This window comes from Mus caroli, unplaced genomic scaffold (genome assembly GCF_978045245.1).
Source record: "Mus caroli unplaced genomic scaffold, Mus_caroli_1 scaffold_8, whole genome shotgun sequence".
NCBI lineage: Eukaryota > Metazoa > Chordata > Mammalia > Rodentia > Muridae > Mus > Mus caroli.
This window is the reverse complement of record NW_028227263.1, coordinates 136,068,236-136,084,574: the sequence shown is the minus strand read 5'-3', so window position 1 is coordinate 136,084,574 and position 16,339 is coordinate 136,068,236. Positions and strand designations below refer to the sequence as shown.

Genomic DNA, 16,339 nt, shown 5'->3' with positions numbered 1-16,339 from the left:
TGAGCTAGAGCAGGCTGCCTGGACTCCTCTTGGGTAAAAGCCACATCCTCAAAGGTGAAAAACACCTGAAAAGTCATTAAACATATTAGCACTGGCTTCAGGTTTTCCCTAAAAATACAGAGATTAATGCCCAAACTGCACAGCACATCCTGAAGGCTATGCTGTTTCATGGGCCACAAGGGATGAGACAGGCTGTTTGGAGCATTAATGGCTAGTTTTAATTGACAACTTGACACAATCTAGAATCACCTAGGAAGATAGTCCCGGTGAGGGACTTCCTAGAACAGGTTGACCTGTGGGCACATCAGTGAGATTATGTTGATAATCTTGATTCTGTTAAGTAGGAAGACCCAACCTAAAAGTAGTTGACACCATTCCTAGGTTTGAGTATCAGAATGTATAAAAAGGGAAAAGTGGAGTCACTGAGTTGGCTCAGAGGGCAAAGGCACTTGAGATCAAGCTTTACAACTTGATCTCTACTCAGGGACTTTACCAAGGAAAAGGCAAGAACTCAACTCCCAAAGTTGTCTTCGGGCCTCCAAATGCAAACCCATACTTGCACTCACTAATAAGAATGCATGTAGGGGCTGGTGAGATGACTCAGTGGGTAAGAGCACCCGACTGCTCTTCCGAAGGTCCATTGTTCAAATCCCAGCAACCACATAGTGGCTCACAACCATCCGTAACGAGATCTGGCGCCCTCTTCTGGAGTGTCTGAAGACAGCTACAGTGTACTTACATATAATAAATAAATAAATCTTAAAAAAAAAAAAAAAAAAAGAAGGCTGGAGAGATGGCTCAGAGGTTAAGAGCACTGACTGCTCTTCCAGAGGAGAGGTTCTGAGTTCAAATCCCAGCAACCACATGGTGGCTTACAACCATCCATAATGAGAACTGATGCCCTCTTCTGGGGTGTCTGAAGACAGAAAAAAAAAAAAAAAAAAAAAAGAATGCATGTAACCTTAGAATGAATGAAAGTCCTGGGTGTGGCAGCTTGCACCTTTAACCCCAGCATTTCCAAAAGCAGAGCTAGATAGGTCTCTGGGTTTCAGGCCTGAGAGGGCTACTTGGTGAGACCCTGCCTGAAACCAAACAAGCAAACAGAAAACTAGGGGAGCATAAGCATGCACGCATGCAATTATTGTTCTTGGTGGTTCTGACCCCAAACATGCTGTAACCAGCTCTCATAGGCTCCTGCCACAATGACTTCCCTGCTGTGATGGATCTGGATTTGTGAGCCAAGCAAACCCCTTTTTTCCTCAATGCTTCTGTCAGGGAATCTTATCACATAGGAAACAAATCTAAGGCAGGGCATAATATATAAGTGTGAAGGGCAGATGCCTCCTAAACAGGAGCTCTTAGAAAGTAACTAACAGCAAAGTTAAACCGTGGGCTGTGAGAGAGGGTCTGTTGTGGATGTCACAGGCATGACAAAATAATGATGATGGGACCAAAACCAACAACCTTACAAACATCATTTCTTGAGCTTCACTGATCCAGCTAGTTTCCTGCCCTTGCTGAATGCTGCCAAACGCCTCAATTCTGAAGTCGATAAACCTAGAGTTTCAATCTAAGCTCCTGGAACTACTACTCAACAGCTGTGTAACATTAGGTACCTCACTTCATCTCAGAGCCTCTATTTCCAGAGAAACACAGTAATTCTCATGTCATGGGCAACAGCTATGAGGAAGGAAAATAAAACAAAACAAAACAAACAGAAAAAGGTACCATGGGTATAAAAATACCCATGGAATAGAGATGAGCTTTCTGAAAGATAAATCATATCACATTTAACTTGTCTAGCTTCTGTTAATTAATACAGTCTATGGTAAATATGGCTGGTACCTATGTACAGGTCAGTGACTTGATGCTAAAAGATGTCCGCAAGTTGCTTATTTTTGTTAAGGTCATAAGTAGTCCAAGCTGGTCTCAAACTTGCTAAGTAGCCAGGGCTGACCTTGAACTCCTGATCTTCCTGCCTCTGCCTCTCCAGTACTGGGATTACAGAAATAAATAAAAGGAGTGCTACTTGGGCAAGTGAGATGGTTCAGAGAGTAAAAGAACTTCCCTCAAGCCAGACCACCTGAGTTTGATCCCCAAAACCCATATGAAAGTAGGAGAGGGGCTGGTGAGATGGCTGAGTGGGTAAGACACTCTTCCAAAGGTCCTGAGTTCAAATCCCAGCAATCACATGGTGGCTCACAACCATCCGTAACGAGAACTGATGCCCTCTTCAGGTGTATCTAAAGACAGCTACAGTCTACTTACATATAATAATAAATCTTTAACAAACAAACAAAAAAAAGTAGGACAGGACCAATTCCTGAAAGCTGTCCCACAACTTCCACACTTGAGCCGTTGCTTGCATGTGAGTAGACCCACAAACACTTGACATACATAAATTGTTAAGTTTTTAATATTTTAAATGCTTTCATTTTATGTGCATTGGTGTGTTGTCTGCATATGTGTCTTTGTGAGGGTGTCAGATCTCTTGAAACTGGAGTTCCAGTTATCAGCTGTCCTATGGGTGTTGGGAATTGAAACTTGGGTCCTCTGAAAGAGCACCCAGTGCTTCTGACCACTGAGCCATCTCTCCAGCCCAAACTTTAAAAAAGCTTTCTAAAAGTGGCATCTGAGTGGAAATGTGACATAGAATGGTCTTGCAGAGATCTGAAGACTGAGGCGGAGTAAACCTCAAAGATAAAAGCTGGAAAAGCAAAGGAAATGTTGGGTCAGATTGGTACACCTGAGTAGCAGTGAGTCAGACAGGGAATCAAGATCCTAAGAAGTCAGCCAGGAAGAATTCGATACTTAACAGATTGTGTCTGATATGAAGTGATGAAAGTCCTTAGCCTGGAGCTTCATTTCAGTCTTCAACCTCTTAAATACCTACCAGAGGCCTGACTTTCTGGCATGAGGAAGCTGTAGGAGGGCTAACTAGCAGAGCTGCAATGCTGGAAAGTGAGGGCTATGTGAGTCCTTCATTAGAAGAAGAAATGGCAACAAACAGGACCCAGTTATTAAACCAAACCCTAGACCACTGTTGCCCATTGTCACAGAAGTTATCTTTGGGCTTCTAGATTATTACTAGGAAAGAGTCATCTGGGTTCCTTTAGATCGACTTAGAGCAGGCACAATTCCAAAATGTTAGTTATAGAAAAGGAGGCAGGTTGGCACATATTAGGGAGTGAGCTCCTACTTTCTTAGGTATGGCCTCCAGTGCATAAACGACCTTCTCAGGTACAACGTGAAGGGGGAAAGTAAGAAATAAAGGGAAAGGACATGACTGCTTGTAGGTATGGTGGAAGAGAAAGTTTACCATAGATAAGTGGGAGAGCACAGCTAGAGACAGAAACACCTGGGAGAGTCCAGATTGGACATGACCCTGAGCCATATGAGAAGAGGAGCCAGCAGGAGAGAGAGAGAGGAGGGGGGAGGGGAAAGGTGCAGCAGCCAAGAGGCCCAAAAGAGCAGGGATAACCAAACTGGTTAGATTGTAAAGGGAAGGGCAGCTGGGGACAGAGCAACCCAGCTCCAGAGCTTGGGGAGTTTAAGGGAGGGGGGGAGGGGGCTAACTATGCCAGCCAAGAACTCTTGGTGACCTGTAAGGATAAAGTTGCTTAAACACCCCAGCGGCGGGGCGGGTGTGCTTTGTTCTGTTTAGTAGACATTAAGCTTTTTGTCCCAGCTTTGAAACCTAAGCCTAAAACTAGGGATGAGCAGGGCGTGGTGGTGCACACCTTTAATCCCTGCACTCGGGAGGCAGAGGCAGTTGGATTTCTGAGTTCGAGGCCAGCCTGGTCTACAAAGTGAGTTCCGGGACAGCCAGGGCTACACAGAGAAACCCTATCTCGAAAAACAAAACAAACAAACAAACAAAAAAAAAAAGACTAGGGATGAACTGGGTGGCCATGCGGATCCACTTTTCCTAAGCAAACACAATTATAAAGACTATCCTAGAGGCTCTCTTGATTGACAGGCTCTCCAAAACTTAAGGAAGCATCAAACGTCTCCGAAAACCCACAAGCCCGGTGCCCACTAGCGCGGACGCCATCCTGCTACCATGCAGGCAGCAGAGCCGGGAATCCCGTGAGCTCCATAGAAACCTGTATCTCCTTACCCGGGGCAGGTGACTTTGGCTGCTGGCTGTCAGGCCCAGGTCACAGAGCACAGCTGGGTTCACTGCAGTGTTTAGGTTTTCCTCCTTACTACAGGCTAAACAGGAATGCAGCTAAGATTCCCACACAGGATGTGAACTGAAGAGTAGCGCAAGGATGACGTCATGGCATGGAGCCAGTAGAGCCGCAGGCATTAGCATTTTATTTGCAGAGCAAGCCACAAGACTCTTGTGCTCTATACCTTCTGGGAAACATAGTTCTTTCCCTGCTTACAAACAGATCACTCCCTCCCCAAAGAGAAGAGGTTTTCTTACTCTTTATCTAAAATAAGGTCCCAGACCTAGCATCATGGCTTAGACATACCTATTACTATTTATTATTATTGTAGTTGTTATTTCTTTTTTCTTTTGTTTTATTGGATATTTTATTTACATTTCAAATGTTATCCCCTTTCTTTGTTTCCCCTCTGAAAACCATCTATCCTCTTCCCCCTCCCCCTGCTCACCAACCCACCCACTCCCACTTCCTGGCCCTGGCATTCCCCTACACTGGGGCATAGAGCCTTCCTAGGATCAAGAACCTCTCCTCCCACTGATGACCTACAAAGCCAGCCTCTGCTACATATGCAGCTGGAGCCATGAGTCCCACCAAATGTACTCTTTGATTGGTGGTTTACACCCTGGGAGCTCTGGGGGTACTGGTTAGTTCATATTGTTGTTGTCCAATGGGGCTGCAGACCCCTTCAGCTCCTTGGGTCCTTTCTCTAGCTCCTCCATTGGGTACCCTGTGCACAGTCCAATGGTTGGCTGTGAGCCTCCACCTCTGTAGTTGTCAAGCACTGGTAGAGTCTCTCAGGAGACAGCTATAACAGGCTTCTGTCAGCAAGCACTTGTTGGCATCCACAATAGTGGCGGGGTTTATGGATCCCCAGGTGGGGCAGTCTCTAGTTGGCCATTCCTTCAGTCTCTGCTCCACACTTTGTAACTCCTCCCATGGGTATTTTGTTCCCCCTTCTAAGAAGGATGGAAGTATCCACACTTTGGTCTTCTTTTTTGAGTTTCATGTGGTTTGTGAATTGTACCTTAGGTATTCTGAGCTTCTGGGCTAATATCCACATATCAGTGAGTACATACCATGTGTGTTCTTTTCTGATTGGGTTACCTCACACAGGATCCTTTCTAGTTTTATCCATTTGCCTAAAATTCTCACAAAGTCATCATTTTTAATAGCTGAGTAGTACTGTAGTATGTACATGTACCACATTTTCTATATCCATGCTTCCATTGAGGGACATCTAGGTTCTTTCCAGCTTCAGGCTATTATAAATAAGGCTGCTATGAACAGTGTAGCATGTGTCATTATATGTTGGAGCATCTTCTGGGTATATGCCCAGGAGTGGTGTTATTATTACTTAAAATTGTTTTAATTTAAGACAATCTCGCTAAATTGTCCGGGTTGGCCTTGAACTGAACTTCTGCTTGAGCCTCCTGAATACTTAAGATTGTAGGCATGGGTCACCAGGCCTGGCTTCAGATCCATCAAGTAACAATGCACACAGCGCAGGAGGATTCTGGGCCTGGGTGAGACTGACATTCTTTCTGTATAGAATGTAGATTGGAGTGTTGTATGCCTGGAACATTTGCCCAAAATCAGGGCAAATGTAAAGCTGATAAACTGAGTGCTCTAGAGAGAACCCCAAGTTCTACACATACATCATCTCTCCTTATACACCAACTTCCTTTCACTTAGTTGTTATTTTATGTGTGTGTAAGCATGGGTGTGCCTCTGTCCATGTGCAGAAGCACAGGGACTGAGTTTGATCCCCAGCACCCTGGTACAAGCTGGGCATACTTTAGTGCTTCTGTGATCTTGGCACTAGGGAGCTGGACATAGAAGGATCACTGTGTTTTATTTACCAGCCAGTCAAGCCAACTTGGTGATTTCATGTTCAGTTCAGAGATTTATCCTCTCAGAATATGAGATGGAGAGAAATAGAGGGAGCCACCTGGTGTGGGCTTCTGGCCTCCACCTCTATCACTCATGTAAGACAAACTTTTCAATTCAATCTACACACTAACTCACTCAAGCAAGAAGATTGATGCGAAAATAAACAGTTTTAATTAACATCATTTCATAAAATAGAAAACAAGCAAACCACACACACTAACAAAAGAGCCTGGAGAGCTTCCTGAAGAAATACATAGGGATAGAGATGGGCAGGACTCAGGAAGACATCTGAACACAGGGAGGCAGCACCCTTCGAGAGTGTTCCCTGACCCAGGGGTGCTTCAGGACCTGGGCCAGGCTCAGCCGCTCTGAAGGATGGTACCTAAGAAGCTTGGAGATCAAGTCCTGGGCTCCTGCAGGCACTGATGAAGGAAACTTAAAATCTACCTAATGAGCCAGGGGAAGAAGAATAGAATCTAGTTATTCTCATTTCGTAATCTCCCTGTGCTATAAGTCTCCTCATGGCACCCTTTTGGCTATTAGCAGATAATCTTTTGTATACACTCAGTCCCCAAAGGCCCACCCAGGACCCATCACTGTCTGGCTTCCTGGTGAATGTCATGTGTGCGTGCGCTGGCCATACCTTGCGGATGCGTCTATATGTCTCACTGGAGGTGCTGCTCTCAAAGGGTGGCTTCCCCACCAGCAGCTCATAGCAGAGCACGCCAATGCACCACAGATCAACCATCTCATTGTACGGTTTCTGCTCTATCATTTCCGGGGGCAAGTAGTCCAGAGTCCCACACATTGTCTTTCTCCTAGAACAAGACACAGAAGATTGGGCTGTGCGTAGGCTCAGAAGAAGGGAAAACACCAAAAAACAAAAACAAAAACAAAACCGGGCAGTGGTGGCGCACAACTTTAATCCCCGCACTTGGGAGGCAGAGGCAGGCGGATTTCTGAGTTTGAGGCCAGCCTGGTCTACAAAGTGAGTTCCAGGACAGCCAGAGCTACTCAGAGAAACCCTGTCTCGATAAAGCAAAAACAAAAAACAGAAGAAGGGAAATCTTCCCTGTTCAGCTTCCAAGGAAATGGGAGACACAGGGACATCCTAAAGGGTCCACTCCTGTGCATGCCTGAAGCAAGGAGAACTGTTCATAAACACCAACTGTTAATATGGATCAAGATTCAGAGGGGCTATAGGAGGTGAGTCAGGGGGCAAAGCACTTGCAAGGGGAATTCCTGAGGACCTGAGTTCTATCCCCCAGAACCCACATAAAGCCGGGTCCATGACTATTGTCCTAGAACTTCTATAGTGAGATGGGAGGCAGAGGAGAATCATAGAAAGTCTGTAGACCAGCTAGGCAACTATGAAAGAGCAAACAAAAGACCTTGTCTCAAATAAGGTGGAAGGTGAGGGACTATCTTGAAGGTGTCCTCTTACACGCCCACCCTCCTCCCAGACACAACATGGCACATGTGTGCCTACATGCACATATGAGAATAAACACAGGTTTCTTTTTGTTTAACGTTCAGGGAAAGCAGATGCATATAGTAATAGCTCACATCTCTTAATTCTGGCATTTGGGAAGGTTGCAACAGGAAGAGCATTGTGTTTGAAGCTAGAATGAATCCACAACCAGTCAGACAAGGCAGGGCTGGAGAGATGACTCAGTGGTTAAGAGCACTGGCTGCTCTTCTAAAAGACCCTGGACAGATTTTGCAGCATCCATGTGGCTGCTTAAAAACAACTGATGCCCTCTTCTGGCTTCCAAGAGAACAGGCATGAAAAACGGTGCACAAGTCCTAGATGCAGGCAAAACATCCATACTTAGAAGATAACAATTAAAAAAACTAAACCAACTCAGAAAAAGTAAATACTATAAGGGAAGAAACACTAATCTCATGTTTTAAAACATGGTGCAGCATATCACCTGTAGCATAACATCACAGGATTGCTGTAAGTCTGAGGCCAGCCTGGTGGTCAGAGTCAGTGACTGAGGAAGATTTTTTTTATATTTATTTTTTTTAATTAGGTATTTTCTTCATTTACATCTCAAATGCTATCCCAAAAGTCCCCCATACCCCCCCTACTCCCCTTCCCACCCCCTCCCACTTCTTGGCCCTGGTGTTCCCCTGTACTGGGGTATATAAAGTTTGCAAGACCAAGGGGCCTCTCTTCCCAATGATGGCAGACTAGGCCATCTTCTAATACATATGCAGCTAGAGACACGAGCTCTGGGGGTACTGGTTAGTCATATTGTTGTTCCACCTATAGGGTTGCAGACCCCTTCAGCTCTTGGGTACTTTCTCTAGCTCCTCCATTGGGGCCTTGTATTCCATCCTATAGCTGACTGTGAGCATCCACTTCTATGTTTACCAGGCCTCAGCATAGTGTCACAAGAGACAGCTATATCAGGGTCCTTTCAGCAAAATCTTGCTGGTGTATGCAATGGTGTCAGCATTTGGAGGCTGATTATGGGGTGGATCCTTGGGTATGGCAATCTCCAGATGGTCCATCCTTTCGTCTGAGGAAGATTTATGATGTACATAATGATGGTGTATGTCTCAAGAGGAACCAAGGAAATGTAGCTCATCGACATGGAGAAATTCCTTCCTGGGATGCTTGCTAATTTTACATGGAATCTTACTGGCAAAGGCAAACACTGATAAAGACTAGGAAAGCAAAGCTCTATTTGTGGTGTGTGTGTGTGTGTGTGTGTGTGTGTACATGCCTACAGACACACACTAACAAAGACAGAGGACGACATTCAGTGTCTTTATTAAGCTCCCCACTGTATTCCTTTAACGCAAGGTCTCTCATTGGACCTAACCCAGTCATTTCTGCCAGTGGCTAGCCAGCTTATAGGATCTGCCTGCCTCCATCACTCAAGGCAGGGGTTAAAGTAATCCATAGCCACAGCCAGGTATTTACAGGTTCTTTTCATTTAAAGTCAGGTTTCCTGATCACAAAGGAACTGTTCTTATCTACTGAGTCCATCACCCCACCCACCTATTCTTTCAATTTGCAAATGCATTTTAAAAGTGTGTATTTGGAAAAGGTGCTTGTTAACCACAAGGCCCAGTTTGTATCTGGGCCTTCCATGTGAGATGAATTCACTTGGGAAATGCCTCACTAGTGTGAGTGTCCCACCCCCATCCCATCCAACCTACCTGAGGGAGGGGGTATGCACAGACCACCCAAAGTCTGAGATCTTCACCTCACCATTGAGGCCCAGCAGGAGATTCTCTGGTTTGATGTCCCTGTGAATCACCTTCTTCTCATGGCAGTAGGTCAGGGCATCTGACAACTCGTGTATTATCTGTGTGAACAAAAGCAGTCTGGTGGGGGGAAGACTTTCTCGGCTTCCATGTGAGGTAGAACAGACATTACATTACATTACATTAGCTGGAAAGAACCCAGATGCCCCTCAACAGAGGAATGGATACAGAAATTATGGTACATTTACACAATGGAGTACTACTCAGCTATTAAAAAGAATGAATTTATGAAATTCCTAGCCAAATGGATGGACCTGGAGGGCATCATGTTGAGTGAGGTAACACAATCACAAAGGAACTCACACAATATGTATTCACTGATAAGTGGATATTAGCCCAAAACTTAGGATACCCAAGATATAAGATACAATTTGCTAAACGCATGAAACTCAAGAAGAATGAAGACCAAAGTGTGGACACTATGCTCCTTCTTAGAATTGGGAACAAAACACCCATGGAAGGAGTTACGGAGACAAAGTTTGGAGCTGTGATGAAAGGATGGACCATCTAGAGACTGCCATATCCAGGGATCCATCCCATAAACAGCTTCCAAATGCTGACACCATTGCATACACTAGCAAGATTTTGCTGAAAGGACCCAAATATAGCTGTCTCTTGTAGACTATGCCGGGGCCTAACAAACACAGGAGTGGATGCTCACAGTCAGCTATTGGATGTATCACAGGGCTCCCAATGGAGAATCTAGAGAAAGTACCCAAGGAGCTAAAGGTATCTGCAATCCTATAGTTGTAACAACATGATGAACTAACCAGTACCCCGGAGCTCTTGTCTCTTGCTGCATATGTATCAAAAGATGGCCTAGTCGGCCATCACTGGAAAGAGAGGCCCATTGGACTTGCAAACTTTATATGACCCAATATAGGGGAATGCCAGGGCCAAAAGAATGGGAATGGGTGGGTAGGGAAGTGGGGGGGGTATGGGGGACTTTTGGGATAGCATTGGAAATGTAATTGAGGAAAATATGTAATAAAAAATATTAAAAATTTTTAAAAAAGAGAAGGACACATGCTCCACTATGTTCATAGCAGCCTTATTTATAATAGCCAGAAGCTGGAAAGAACCCAGATGCCCCTCAACAGAGGAATGGATACAGAAAATGTGGTACATTTACACAATGGACTACTACTCAGCTATTAAAAAGAATGAATTTATGAAATTCCTAGGCAAATGGATGAACCTGGAGGGCATCATCCTGAGTGAGGTAACCCAATAACAAAGGAACACACACAATATGTACTCACTGATAAGTGGATATTAGCCCAGAAACTTAGGATACCCAAGATATAAGATACAATTTGCTAAATGCATGAAACTCAAGAAGAATGAAGACCAAAGTGTGGACACTTTGCCCCTTCTTAGAAATGGGAACAAAACACCCATGGAAGGAGTTACAAAGCCAAAATTTGTAGCTGTGATGAAAGGATGGACCATCTAGTGATTCCCTATCCAGGGATCCATCCCATAATCAGCTTCCAAACGCTGACACCATTGCATACACTAGCAAGATTTTGCTGAAAGGACCCAGATATAGCTGTCTCTTGTGAGACTATCCCGGGGCCTAGCAAACACAGAAGTGGATACTCACAGTCAACTATTAGATGGTTCACACGGCACTCAATGGAGGAGCTAGAGAAAGTACCCAAGGAGCTAAAGGGAACTGCAACCCTATAGGTGGAACAACAATATGAACTAACCAGTACCCCGGAGCTCTTGTCTCTAGCTACATATGTATCAAAAGCTGGCCTAGTCGGCCATCACTGCAAAGAGAGGCCCATTGGACTGCAAACTTTATATGCCCCAGTACAGGGGAACACAAGGCCAAAGAGGGTGAGTGGGTGGATAGGGGAGTGGGGGGTGGGTATGGGGGACTTTTGGGATAGTATTGGAAATGTAAATGCAGAAAATACCTAATTAAAAAAAATTAGTGAAGAGGCAATAAAGGAGAGTTTATGTCACAATGGAAGAGAATATGCACTACATGCTTACATGCAAATGTCCCTTAGTAACAGCCATGTACAATGTTTGTACACAATGAAAATATCAAGGAATATAAATGAGTAAGTAATCAAATGTAAAGAAAGGAATTTTAGTAATAAGTAAAATAAAAAGTGAGGAATTTGGATCCATCAGTAGAGTGTTTGCCCAGTATGCATGAGAGGTCCTCAGTTCAAAACCAAAGGGTTGCATAATCCAGGGTGGTGGTATACATCACCTGCAATCCCAGGGTTGGTAGTGTGTACCTATAATCTCAGCCCTTAATGAAAGGAAGGGAATCAGGTGTTCAAAGTCATCTTCAGCTTTGCAGAGAGCTCAAGACAAACCTTAGCCACATGAGAAACTTTCTTTAAACAAAATTTAAGAAAGTAATACAGAAAACGAACAACATAAACTCAAAATATTTTAAAAGATCAATGTTATAAATCTAGCTAAACTGAAATGAAAGGAAAATATGGAAATGGATGGTAAAAAGTAAAGAAATGAAGATAGAGATTATGTGGATTCTGGGGCATCAACAAGGGAGAATGGCTAGAAATTGTATATACATCAAAGAATCAGGGGGCTAGAGAGATGGGACAGTAGTTAAGAGCACTGGCTACTCTTGAAATTCCTTACACAGAGCAGCTCACAACTGGCTGCAACTCTATTTCTGGGTGACCCAATGCTTTCACACAGACATACATGTAAGCACAACACCAATGCACATAAAACAAATACAAATGAATCATTTTTAAAATGTAAGATTAGAAAGTTAAAGGATAGAGTTAAATTTCTATTGAAGACACAGTGTCACACCTCTAAAGCCATGCATGATCCCTTTGGACAGTGTCATTTGTGGATTTCAAATTTTTACTTTCAATTTTTTACTCACTAAAACTAAGGGGAAATATGAAAAAAATATTGCAATACTCAAAGTCAATATCATCCATTTTAAGAATTCTGATCTTGGGGACTGAGACTGGTTGTGGGGGAGGGAAAAGCTGCAAAAGGGGATTATTCAAAGTACCGAAAACCTCCTCCCGGGATCGAGCGCAGTGGCACCCCCAGGCCAGGGGCACCTCTGATGGGGCAGAAGGTGATTGAATTTGGTGTATGAAGATCATCATCTAGGTTTTGTTTAAAAGGCCCCGGATATTTCAAGTGGCCATTTTGGAATTACAGTTTTGTTTTTGTTTTGGGCAATTTTGCTCCAGAAGTTAATTAAAATTGACAAGAATCATCTCTGAAGTGAATTGATAGTAGTGAACAAATTCAACGAGCTACTAAAAGATCCAGCCATTTCTTCAGTATTTTGGTTCAAACGGATTATATAAGTGGTTAAAGCATTTCATCTGGTGTTATTTTTGTCTCTTTCCCCTCTCCTGTTGGTGTTCTTCAGCCAAAACTGTAAGATATGTTTGATTTGTGTACCAAGTAGTTTCAGCAGTTTCAAATTACTGTTTAAATATTGCTGAAGTTTTGTGGCAGTTCTTTTTACCTTTATTAAAAGTTTTAGTAATTTTTGACTTCAGCTTTTTTCATATTACAATGGGACAGCTTTTCTAAATGAAGACATTGAAAGAATACAGCGTTTTTTTCTTTTTATCTTTTATTTACTTGGGAATGTAAGATGTCCATTTTCACACCAGCATGGTAGTATTGAGATAGCTGTCTGTCTGTCTATATACGCTGATGTTTAGAAGTAATCTTCAGATGTGAAAGTTTTCTTTTTGTTTCTGCTTTTTGGCACATACATTGGATATTTCTTCTGGAGTGGATAAGTACAACAGTGACAAGTACATGGAATACTAAAGAAGACCTTGCTCTTAAATACAAGGAACCTGGCTAATTCTGGATCTAGCCATATGAAAACTTCAAAATAAATATGGGTAGCTGACTTCAAGTAACTCTATGTCAAATAGTCACAGGTTAAGTATCTTCAAAGAACTTGGATATTTCAGAGGATACAAAATAAAAAAACAAACTGGAAAACATAAAGCTTATAGAGAAGAAATCAACACCTTCTTGTGCAGTCCTTTTGGAATTTTCATCATTGAATTTTGAGAAGCACTCTGGAAATTTTTCATGGACAGAAAATCGTTATGATGTGAGTCGTCGACGACACAATTCTTCAGATGGCTTTGATTCTGGTATTGGACGCCCTAATGGAGGTAATTTTGGGAGGAAAGAGAAAAATGGATGGCATACGCATGGCAGAAATGGTACAGAAAACATAAATCATCGTGGGGGATACCATGATGGAAATTCCCGTTCTCATAGCAGTATTTTCCATTCTGGAAAAAGCCAAGGACTACATGAAAACAACATCCCTGACAATGAAACTGGGAGGAAAGAAGACAAAAGAGAACGCAGACAGTTTGAGGCTGAGGATTTTCCATCTTTAAATCCTGAATATGAGAGAGAACCAAATCAGAATAAATCTTTAGCTGCGGGTGTTTGGGGCCTACACGCCCAGACACACACATACCCAACCAAAAAAATCTCCCAAGCTCCTCTCTTAGACTATCCCCCGAATCCTAAATCTAGAACTCCAAGAATGCTGGTCATTAAGAAAGGTAATACAAAAGACTTACAGCTATCTGGATTCCCCTTAGCAGGAAACCTCCAGTCACAGCCAGTTAAGAATGGAACTGGTCCGAGTGTTTATAAAGGCTTAGTCCCCAAACCTGCTGTTCCACCTACAAAACCTACACAATGGAAAAGCCAAACTAAAGAGAACAAAGTCGGGACTTCTTTTTCTCATGAATCTACATATGGCATTGGCAACTTTAATGCTTTTAAGTCAGCGGCCAAGAGTATTAGTCCATCAACAAACTCAGTGAAAGAGTGTAATCGTTCGAATTCTTCTTCGCCTGTTGACAAACTTAATCAGCAGCCTCGTTTAACTAAACTGACACGAATGCGCAGTGATAAAAAGAGTGAATTTTTGAAAGCATTGAAAAGGGACAGAGTAGAGGAGGAACATGAAGATGAAAGTCATGCTGGCTCAGAGAAGGATGAAGACTCATTTAATTTGCATAACAGCAATACTACTCACCAAGAAAGAGACATAAACAGAAACTTTGATGAAAATGAAATTCCACAGGAGAACGGCAATGCCTCGGTGATGTCTCAGCAGATCATTCGTTCTTCCACTTTTCCACAAACCGATGTTCTTTCCAGTTCACTAGAGGCAGAACACAGATTATTAAAAGAAATGGGCTGGCAGGAAGACAGTGAAAATGATGAAACATGTGCTCCCTTAACTGAGGATGAAATGAGAGAATTCCAAGTTATTAGTGAACAGTTACAGAAGAATGGTCTGAGAAAAAATGGTATTTTGAAAAATGGCCTGATCTGTGACTTCAAGTTTGGACCCTGGAAAAACAGCACTTTCAAACCCACAATTGAGAATGATGACACAGAGACAAGTAGCAGTGACACCTCGGATGATGACGATGTGTGAAGGAGAGCCTCACAGCTTTAGAAATTTTAGTGTGATACATCTCTCATGCAGTTTGGGGTGAATTGTAAAAATGAAGAACTATAATTTATGTAGTGAACCTACCCCATTAGAAGATGATTTTTTTGGGGACTTCAATATGAAGAAAACCAAGAATGTTGTGTTGGGCTGTGTTGAACATTATTTCTTTGTAAATGAATGTTGTAGAAATGAGGACTTTGGTTGATCCAACATTGACTTTCTTCATCACTGCAGCATTTCTCTTGACTAGCAATGTGACAATGTAACAAATGAGATTTTCTCATTTAATAATAAAAAATTGTGTGATGTTTAAAAAAAAAAAGAATTCTGATCTTTTGTATCTTTTGATGTCATGCCATTTTACTAAATGACTTTCAAGATTTTCCCCTTTCCTTTTGTACTCTATTGGCCCATATATGAAGGTGTTATTTTCATTTTTTTCCTACTCAGGGTTTCCAGTTTGTAAATCCTTTGGATGAAATTTTCATAATATCAGAAAGTTTTCAGAATGTATTTCTTTAATTAGTTAAATTCCTCTGAATTCCTTTATAAAGTATTAAATGTGTGTGTGTGTGTGTGTGTGAGTGTGCCTGCATGCTTCGGTGTATGTATGTATTTGTGTGGGTATGAGGTGTTTTAAGTGCACAATTTTATAATGGATCACATTCACAGCTATTCCTAGATGCAAGTGATCTTCAGAACACAGGCTGGACACACCTCTAAGGTCACAGTAAACCTTCACAGAGAACATAATAAAAATGAACACTGTCATACCTTTCTGAACAAGACAGAGCACTGCAGAAATCTTGCTCATTGCAGGTTTTCATAGCATTTCCTGATTGAAAAATGGTCTGCACCAGTTGATAGTATCAGACCTCCTGGGGCATCAGGCAAGAAACTCAAAGCAACAGATCTGGAGGGCACAGAAGACAAGGAACTTCTCCACATACAATCTCAATTTCATATATCTAAAGATGCTAAAAATTATTTTGGGGAATAAGCGATGTCATCACATACCAAGGTTCCATGTAAATCTGAGAGATGTCACAAATGCTCGTAGAGGGGCCAGGAGGATGGCATTAAGAATGTTAAGAACCACTGGTCTAGATTCTTAACACAGGATTCAGTAGGCTAGAATTACCTGGGCATCTTTAACTGTCACTGAGGATCTGTTTCCACCTGCAGCTGTCTGCTAAAATTAACCATTTGTCCTATGTATCATGGGTGACTGTGAGTCCACCCATCATACAAACAAAGGAAAAATGTTGGTTCTTTCAATAGAATTCAAAGAGGAACATACGAAAGATATAACAAGCCAGGTATGGTGGCACACGCTTTTAATCCCAGTACTGGGGAGGCAGAGGTAGGCGGATTTCTGAGTTCGAGGCCAGTCTGGTCTACAGAGTGAGTTCCAGGACAGCCAGGACTACACAGAGAAACCCTGTCTCAACCCCCCCCAAACAAACAAACAAACAAACACAACAACAACAACAACAACAACAACAACAAA

At 42.6% G+C, this 16,339-nt stretch overlaps 1 protein-coding gene and 1 pseudogene across 2 annotated transcripts; one reads left to right on the top strand and one right to left on the bottom strand.

The window, feature by feature from the left end:
- Positions 1-6,340: 6,340 nt before the first annotated feature.
- On the bottom strand, positions 6,341-12,049 carry LOC147003669 (aurora kinase C-like). Its single transcript, XM_085842483.1, has 4 exons — positions 11,982-12,049; positions 9,240-9,431; positions 6,709-6,883; positions 6,341-6,512 (listed from the first exon to the last, which is right to left on the bottom strand). Exons 1-4 carry the CDS (start codon positions 12,047-12,049, stop codon positions 6,342-6,344), a joined length of 606 nt encoding a protein of 201 aa, XP_085698609.1. The 3' UTR covers position 6,341.
- A 1,674-nt stretch (positions 12,050-13,723) lies between these two features.
- Positions 13,724-15,082, top strand: LOC147003668 (vasculin pseudogene; annotated as a pseudogene). Its single transcript, XR_015048023.1, has 2 exons — positions 13,724-13,809; positions 13,870-15,082. The product of XR_015048023.1 is annotated as a vasculin pseudogene (transcript).
- Positions 15,083-16,339: the final 1,257 nt, after the last annotated feature.

Coding starts and splice junctions, on each gene's coding strand:
- LOC147003669 (XM_085842483.1), bottom strand. CDS start 12,049: ATGTATGTCTGTGTGAAAGCATTGGGTCACCCAGAAATAGAGTTGCAG. Junction 9,432..11,981: donor CCAGTTGTGAGCTGCTCTGT/GTAAGGAATTTC, acceptor CTCACATGGAAG/CCGAGAAAGTCTTCCCCCCA. Junction 6,513..6,708: donor CATATAGACGCATCCGCAAG/GTATGGCCAGCG, acceptor CTGGCTCATTAG/GTAGATTTTAAGTTTCCTTC.